Consider the following 8,876-nt stretch of genomic DNA (forward strand, 5'->3'; position numbering starts at 1 on the left):
ACTCCGCTTTCAAATGACAGTTTAAGAACTCCCTAATGATGACCAAACCCAGGCCAATCGGCCAGTCAACCCTTACCTTGACAATAGTTGCAAATGCCCGCTTTCGCTCGATTATTGACGTTATGCGACGCCAGTCAGCTGCATACCAGTGACGTCACTAGGTCGCTGCTAGCAAAAGGATCTTTGTTGCCGTAAATTTTTGAGTTGTGATTTATTCATACCTTGCGATATGCGCTATGCGCTGGCCCGTGCGCAAGGCCTTGTTCACTAAATTTGTAGCGGTTTGTACGGTTCGCCAGTGGTGGTATGCGCTTTCCAGTTGAACTCTGAGTTAATTCGCTCAGATTGAGGAAAGTCGGACAGTTTCCATAAGCTGGTACGCCTTTATTCTATTTTGTCTGGACGTTATTCAAACACCATACGATCATCGAATCGGCATCCACAGTCTTTAACTTTGTTCTTTATTTCTTCACTTATTTTGCAGCGTTATGGTTTTACAGCTTAAGCTGGGTGCTGGTATGTGTGTAGGTCTTGTGTATGCCGCACATGTGCTCTCGCAGATAACCGTACTTTGTTCAACATGTGCTGTCTTGTGCTGGTGTACCTGCTAAATGTCATTACATACCTGAACCATTGATTATCAAGCAGTATGTGAACTTTGGTTTTGGCTCTTGGGGGAGAGAACAAAAATATTAAAACCATGGCTTGTAGTGAGAACAAAATAACAAGTAAATTTGCACTGCAATCATAGCTGGCACTAAAGAACATTCTTTGGCAGCAGATGGCAGCAAACACCTTGCTCTAGCAGGTCTCACTGATTGCCAAAGACCATTAACAATTGGCTGCTTGCAGTTCTTAAATTTTGTAGCTTCCTGATTAAGTGCTTCATTCCTAAGTCTCTGCTTGCACCTGCTGTATTTTTTAAGCTACGGAGCTGATGAAAAGTTGTTGATATTGATAATTCTTTTGTAAAGGCATCAGTCCCAGTAAGGGCTGATAGAAGCAGATGCTTAAAATGTTGTGCACCTGTTGCACCATTCTCCAGAGCATGTAGTGTTAAGTTTATGACCGAATTATCATGCAAGCCACAATATAAATAGGAGCATCTGGGGCATGGTAGCTAGTGCATCCACATTCTAGCCAAGGTGCAATCTTTCTCACCAAGAGGAAAGATTCTGGGGCAATGTGATACCTGCCTTAGCTTTTACTGACCTAGATGTACTTAACTTGGGAACAAGAATGCAGTTCCATATTTAGCTGGATAGAAAGCTAGCCCCTGCCCAACTTTGAGAAAAAAAGCTTGGTCAAAATCAGGGAGAACATGGTTTGCACCATTTCTTTGGGTGAAACATTTCTCTGCTCACCCGCTCCACAAAGTTAGGTGCAAAACTACACCACTTGGGACATCAGTCTGCTGCAGGTCATGGTACACATTGGTACCTAATGTTAAAAAAGAGCATTGCAATACAGGTACACCATTTTACATTCGAGGTACAGCCACAGCACAGTGCTGGTATATCTCCTGTGTGAAGAAAGAAGGTACTGGAGGGTTGTCATCGCAAGTGGGAACTGGATCCATCTCCTTGTGGATGATGGGATTTAGGAGTTTTGATATGTTGCGATTCTGTTCGTTGGTGACATGTGTGCCCCTGCATTGCATAGCGGACGCCCTGTTGCGGGTGCTCGTGTGTCCGGTAGAAGTGCAGTAGCGTTGGTTGGTCTTGATGTTGGTTGTGGATGAAGGTGTGGAACAGTGTCAGTTTATGTATGTCTCCACGACTTGATAGTGCTCCATCTTAAATTGTTCAACAGTGTGTGTGTGTGTGTGTGTGTCTCCACGACTTGATAGTGCTCCATCCTAAATTGTTCAACAGTGTGTGTGTGTGTGTGTGTGTGTGTGTGCGCGTGCGCGTGCGCGTGCGCGTGCGCGTGCGTGTGCGTGTGATGTAAAGTGCGCTATTGACTAGTCTGGATGCTCTGTGCTGTAGTCATGCAGGTCTAAGGGTGTCACTGGTTTTAAAATCATATATTATGTCACAATAGTCAAATGAAGGAAAAATGTACACTGTGTATATGCCATGTAGATATATCGAGGCAGAAGTCACGATGGCGGGTAGAGAGGCCCAATGGCCATTTTAGTTTTGGAGATGGTGTCACCAACATACTGATGGGTCGGGGGGGGAGGAAAGTCAGTAGATATCGTCAAACCAAGCTGTGTTGGGCTTGTAAGGCAAGGGATTCGTTGGCCATCAAAGGCCAGCTGTGAAGGGTCGTGTGTGTTTATCTTGATGAATGCTTGTTGAATTGTTTCCTTAACGTTGAACGTGATGGGCCAGTGTTTGCCGAGCTCTTATATGCTGCGTGAGTCGTGTTGGAGTGACACTTGTGTGGCCACGTGATTTCCGCCATGGTGCGCTGCAGCGTCGGCCGTGCTGGCATGGTGTCTCCTGTGGCGGGAGGGCCCGTCTGGACGTCATGCGTTGGTTCGCTGCAGGCGTGGTGAGCTGGGCCGCAGCCATGGCGGAGGACCGGCAGGTGTTGCGGGACGTCTGGGAGGGCCGCGTGCCGGTCTGCTTCCGCCTGGCTGACAGTGAGGTGCACACTGTGTCAGTGCCGGAGCCCTACTATCTGCTCGTGCCCAGGATGACCTACTTCCCACTGGTCATTGACAGGGTATGCACCATTGTTAAAATTGTCTGATTTCTGCTGATTTTAAAAGTGGTCAGTTCCTTCTGTTCCAAATTTAAGAGAACACGTTGCTTTGCTTCTGTATGGTTATGCCATCTGCTGATGGATATGTGGCTGTCTTTTTCACGGGTCACGGTCAGAAACCTATGGGGCTTTCGCGGAAACGTTTTGCTTATCTTCCCGTCTCAGGGGTGGCGCTAATTGACATAAGTCATGGTATCTATGACATGTAATTGGCATATATTCATAACACGTGCCAGCGGTTGTTCGGATATGCTGTGGCGCATGAGATTATGACACCTGGAAAAGATAAACCCCTCCTCGAGACCCGTGATGTGATCGCCGTCAGGACGAAGGCACATCGGCAGCGTTGGTTACAAATGTGTTCTTGAACGCCTACCCGGGTGATGTTCTGAGCTCCCGTGATGCGGTCGGCAGGTGCGCCGTCACTTCTCGCGGAGTGTCCACCCGGACCACCAGGGCAGCGACGTGTGGCTCGAGTGGGACGGTACCCCCCTCAAGTGGTGAGTATCTCACACGACGAGACGGCCAGCGTCATGGCGTAGGCCGCTGGCGTCCTCTGGAGCGACCTTTGCGTGAAACATATGCTTCATCCCCGACTTGGAATCGAACGCCGGTATCGCATAATATGCAAATGGCATGCAAATGGTTATTCCTTGTCATGCGTGCAGAAAAATTCATTTCAGCCAAGTTAGCTGGCATTTGTGCTCAGAAAGTTTTTAAGCCACCCTGGTTTTCTTCTTGTTGGTCATGGTGGTACGTGCCTGCCATCGAAAAAGTAATACAGTCTGAACATTTTCATTGTATGATTTCTGAGAACAGAACTTATGCTAGCCGTTGTTTGTCGTGAACTCTGACCCCATCAGTGGATCGTGAATTTCAAGTTTAAGGGCAGACTCGTGCGGCGAACGTTTGCTGTTCCGCAATGCTCGGCACGGTCCGTCTTGCGCTGTGACCTCGTCTGACCTTGAGCGGCCGTTAGTACAGACCGCAGGTCACTCCAGTCAGAGGCAAACTGTAGGTGCCAAGGCGACTTCAACCCACTCACCCCGCCGCAGCTGGGGTGGGAGACAGGGATTCCCACCGATCGAGCCGTGAGGGCGGACACGTTCCCGTCTATGCATTGTGTTCAGATCTGCTATGCTTGCCCCATGCTGGCGTGACCGGGACATGTGGGCCCGTGGGTGCGCGCCCTGGCCTGATGTCCGGATCACGGGACCTGCAGGCACCAGCCGGTGGGCCTGCAGTTTGACCTGCTGTGCACCGAGTCGGCGCTGCCCTGGCACCTGGCCGTCCACTTCACCAGCCACACGGACGAGGCGTGCGTCATGAAACGGTGCGTGCAGAATGCTCGTGCTGCCGGATCCAGGGGTCTCCGCCCCGGCACACATCCTGAGGGGACGGCACATCTGCTACCAGTTTGTCACGGCCCATGACTGACGTCATAAGAGCTTCCCAGGCCAATCAGCTGCCATGTCGATGGGACGGTGACGCGGAGTCGGCAATTGTTTGTATTTCATCATGTGACTTCCAGCTGATATTTTGTGCTCTAAGTGGAAGGCTGCGTACAACATCGTGAATCTAGGCTCATCTTATCAGATTCCAGCTCCCTTTGCATACGCCGGCCGGATAGTCCACCGATGTCGAGACCGATTACAGGACCAGGTTTTTCTGCCACAGGGAGGCGCTGGAATCTTTCTTCTTGTCATCGGTAAAGGAGGCCGACCAGCTGAAGCACAAGGGCGCTGTGATGTCGTCGCTGGGCAAGCGGGACCACAACCAGCTGTGGGCCGGCCTTGCCAGCGGTGGGTCCGGCGCGTGGCCTGCGTTGACTGACGGGTGTTAGCGTGCAGCGTGCGGGGCCGGCCGCCTTCGCGCCGTCTCGTCTCGGGCGGCTGTGTTCGTAGACAATAATGGGAAGGACACTATGAAGTGTTCTTTATGTCACTACTGCGCTTGAATTTCTCATTTGTTCACAATGGGATTCTACGGATGTGTCGTGACCTATGGGAGGCATCACAGCTCGCTGGGAACTATACACCGTCTGACTCCGGACTGCTTGGTCCTACCCCTCCTGGGGACGGGCCCTCCCAGGGAGGGGGGGGGGGGACCGGGCCCTCGGCCCTGTCGGCCCGACCGCGTCTCCGGCGCTTGGGGTCCTCCCCGGTGTCGGGCCGTCACTTTCCTCATCAACGCCGGGGAAGGCCTGGCGTCGGCTCGTCCCGTCCCGCCCTGACCTGACTGACCCCGTGGGCCTCCATGAGCTCGTCCCGCCCTGACCCGGCTGATCCCAGGGCCTCCGTGAGCTCGTCCCGCTCTGACCTGGCTGACTCCGGGGCCTCCGTCGGCTCATCCCGCCCTGACCCGGCTGACCTCGGGCCCCCGTCGGCTCGTCCCGCCCTGACCTGGCTGACCCCGGGGTCCTCCGTCGGCTCGTCCCGCCCTGACCTGGCTGACCCCGGAGGCCTCCGTCGACTCGTCCCGCCCTGACCTGGCTGACCCCGGGCCTCCGTCGGCTCGTCCCGCCCTGATCTGGCTGACCCCGGGCCTCCGTTGACCCGGCAGACCCCGGGCCCCCGTCGGCTCGTCCCGCCCTGACCTGACTGACCCCGGGCCTCGGTCGCCTGCAGACAAGTTCGACCAGTTCTGGTCGGTGAACCGCCGGCTGATGGAGGCTCCGCCGGAGGAGCGCTTCCGTAGTGTGCCGGTGCGCCTGTACCGGCCGGGCCAGCCGTACGTGCAGCGGCCGTACAGCCCGTGCGCGGAGGACGGCCAGCCGCACACCCTGCTCGACATGATCGGCCAGCTGGCGCCCGAGCTGGCGCCGGAGCTGGCGCGCGCAGGTCAGATCCGGTGGCTGCCTCCAGGGCTCCTCGATAACGCCATGTTGGTATGTTGATTGACGCCATGTTGATCACACACAGAGGGGAATTGTCGCCATAAGCACAGTTTGAAACGCGTTTTGGCAATATAGCCCACTGTTTGTGCTGTCGATTGTTATCCGGATAAGTCCTTTGGATGATCAATGGATACAGTTGGTTTGAATGCCTTCCGGGAACAGCTGCAATCTACTGCGGCATTCAGGCGCCTTTGGCTTTATATAAGCTGTACACTGACTCCAGGTACATAGGATGCTTCATTCGTCGTAGCGAAGATGGTTGGTCTTGAATCATATGTATTTCGGGGGGGGGGGGCTCCGCACGTCTTCCATTATTTCGAAATGTATTTTACAAAAAGCGTAATGCAGATATAACGATTATTATTATTATGCCGAATGCTAGATGACAGGCCGCAAAACGGCGACATGCCGTAATGGTTATCAACTAGATGGCGACACCTAAAAATTTAACCGTAACTTAACGTCTTTTTGCCTCGCCTCGTCTCGCCTCGCCGCCACGCCACGCCACGCCGCGCCGCGCCACGCCACGCCACGCCACGCCACGCCACGCCACGCCACGCCACGCCACGCCACGCCACGCCACGCCACGCCACGCCACGCCACGCCACGCCACGCCACGCCACCCACCACACCACGCCGTTCCACGCCGCGCTGCGCCACGCCCCGCCCCTCCTAGCCCCGCTCATTTCACCTCAACGGACCTCACCACATCGCCTCACCCCACCTTACATCACTTTGGACGTGTGATGTCGCAACGCGCAACTCATAACGTGCGATCTTTCTTGCATGTTGCCATTTTGCAATCCGGCATTTTAACGCGTTACCCTTTTAGCATGTCATCTTGCCCTTCACCATTTCCGCCTAGGCTCTTGCAGCATTTCGCCTGCTGGCCACCTTGGCAGATTGGTTTTTCGCACGCCGCTATGTGGCATTTGTCAGCGTGCGGCAAAAGGACCCTCGCCCACTTTGTGCCTCCCTTTTTTTCCGAGCGCTGTCTCAAAAAGCACCCCCGCCTCCCGCCGATTTAAAACGGTCTGGACTTGCACACACGTGTGTGATGGGCTGGGACGCTGGCGAGCCTGGTGTTGGTGGCGGAGCTGTCTCGGACCGCCAGACCAAGCTGCCCAGGCGTCGCGTAGTCGGTGTCGTTGGAGGAGGCTGCCTGATTTGTCGGCCTTGTCAGTGACGGACGCTTGGACACAGGCAATGGACTAAGTCAGGGGCGGTGTTGGTCGCAGCATAGCGTAGCGGGCTGTGTGTGTGTGTGGGGGGGGGGGGGGGGCGACGTGCGATGTGCAGTCTGACAGATGGGGCCGGTGCAGCGGAGCGCGAGCAGCGGGCGGAGCCCGGCTCCGAGCCCCGACTGTGGTAGGGTGCGCTGGTAACCGGCCGTGTCGGCAGGCTCGCCCCGCGTGATCCTGCACGGCATCACGCCGGCCCTAGAAACGCCCGTCCAGTGGCTGAGCCAGCACCTCAGCTACGCCGACAACTTCCTGCACATCGTGATCCTGGCGTAGCTGCGCGGGCGCCGCTGTGTGGAGCCGGCGGGGGACACTAGAAACGGGCCGCCGGCGCTCTGTCCGGCCCTGCTCCCAGCTGGGGCTGGAGGCACTGGCCGGGTGCACCGTCGGACATGCGACGCCCGCCACTGCGCAGGCGCGGGACGTTTGGCGTGCCTGATTTGTGTGAACCTTGAGCACGGGCAAACGAACGCTGGGCCGCCGGAGAAGCTAAACACTTGTTTTCGGTGATATGACTTCCGTTAAGGTATGCGTGTTTTGTTTCATGTTGCGGCGAAGTTTTAAACGACCATGAACGCAAGCGATAGTAAAATGATAGTCTTTGCAAGGAGCCTGTCCCGGAAGAGGGCTCGGGCCCCGAAGGAATTCCAACGTAGCGGAATGTATAGTGGCATACCAAAGCGGACGTCGCAATTGGACGTAATATATTTAGTGCTTAATTCGACCTATGTCCCGTAAAGCCCCTGAGGTCCCGTGCGATGTTGGGTGTCTGGTCATATGGTTCCGCCCAGGTTTGCCAACGTGTTCCGCAAACCACGTTTGTCGGCTTCCTGCCCTAGTTCTATCAGCCTAGGGTAGCACAACAATGTTGTATACCTTTCGTCCCCATTTTGCCATTTTGAAGGTAGTCCAAAGAAGTGAATGGCTGTTTTTGCTTGCGTTGCATGAATTTCTTATGAGCACGTCATCTCATGTTGGGACGTTTCTCTTTCAAACTAAGAGGAGCTGGGTTGCAAGCTGGTGGCTGGAATCCCTCAGCCTAAATACTACCCGCGACACTATTCCTCAGATACGGCTGGATCGCGTTTTGTCTAGCGGTCAGCGAAACCAATTTGTGTTTGGCTCCTTTTGTATGTGATTATCGCGATAACATATGAATACAACGGTGCATAGAAAAGGGGGCAATGCACGCGTGATTCCTGTACGCATATGTGTATGCGTAGTTTTATGTTACCACGTGAAACACTACTGTAAATATACTTTTGCTTATTAAACTGTTGGATATCACCGTGGGCTTTTCCTAAGTGCCGCATGACAGTCAACGCAATCAGTGCCATGCGTCAATGCGCTTTTCCTAATATTTGCCTAATAATCCACGCAAAATCAATGTAATTGTCCATTCAAACAACGAGGTGGCACGCTACGTTTGGCATTTACTATGAACATAACATCCGCGCAAGATAGCGGGTAGTTTTTTATCAAGGTGAACGCAACATCCGCGCAAGATAGCGGGTAGTTTTCTATCAGGGTGCGTGGAGCAGCGGGGCGAGCTCAGAGAAGCAAGAAACGGAGGATAACGCGGAGAGACGTACGTATATATGGTAGATAGATCAAAATTCTAAAATAAAAATTTATAGACAAAGGTAATGAGATGAAATAGATCAAACTTAATGGTAGGACATTGGTGCGCCCGCGCGGTCATACGCAGACAGCGGAGCACGGCAGCTCTACGCCGAGCATTGTATTTGACCCGGGCCCACGCGGTCATACGCAGACAGTTCCACGCAATGTTTGAAAAGCGTCGTGGAGGAGGTAGCTGGAGACCACCAAAGGCGTACATTTTCTGTGGGTGAAAAAAAAATTTCGAAAAAGTGCCAAGAAGCACCGGGACACGCACACAGCAGATACGAACAGTGCCGAAGTGAAGTGGTAAACACGCTTGCGTTATCGCCGTGCGTCCGGGAAACCAGCGGTGCGGGGTTCGATTCCCTGCGGTGCCCGCCCTTCCTGCCAGGGGGAAAGCCAGG

General features: G+C 54.1%; 1 protein-coding gene across 1 annotated transcript; it reads left to right on the forward strand.

Annotated features, from left to right (window-relative positions):
• Nucleotides 1-208: 208 nt before the first annotated feature.
• On the forward strand, nt 209-8,109 carry Atg5 (autophagy protein 5). Its single transcript, XM_037224779.1, has 7 exons — nt 209-376; nt 2,495-2,673; nt 3,127-3,212; nt 3,935-4,045; nt 4,390-4,514; nt 5,340-5,552; nt 7,010-8,109. The coding sequence occupies exons 2-7, from the start codon at nt 2,518-2,520 to the stop codon at nt 7,123-7,125; spliced, it is 807 nt and encodes a 268-aa protein (XP_037080674.1). The 5' UTR covers nt 209-376; nt 2,495-2,517; the 3' UTR covers nt 7,126-8,109.
• Nucleotides 8,110-8,876: the final 767 nt, after the last annotated feature.

The sequence above is a fragment of the Pollicipes pollicipes genome, unplaced genomic scaffold (genome assembly GCF_011947565.3).
Source record: "Pollicipes pollicipes isolate AB1234 unplaced genomic scaffold, Ppol_2.1 Scaffold_4881;HRSCAF=5763_pilon_pilon_pilon, whole genome shotgun sequence".
Lineage (NCBI taxonomy): Eukaryota > Metazoa > Arthropoda > Thecostraca > Pollicipedomorpha > Pollicipedidae > Pollicipes > Pollicipes pollicipes.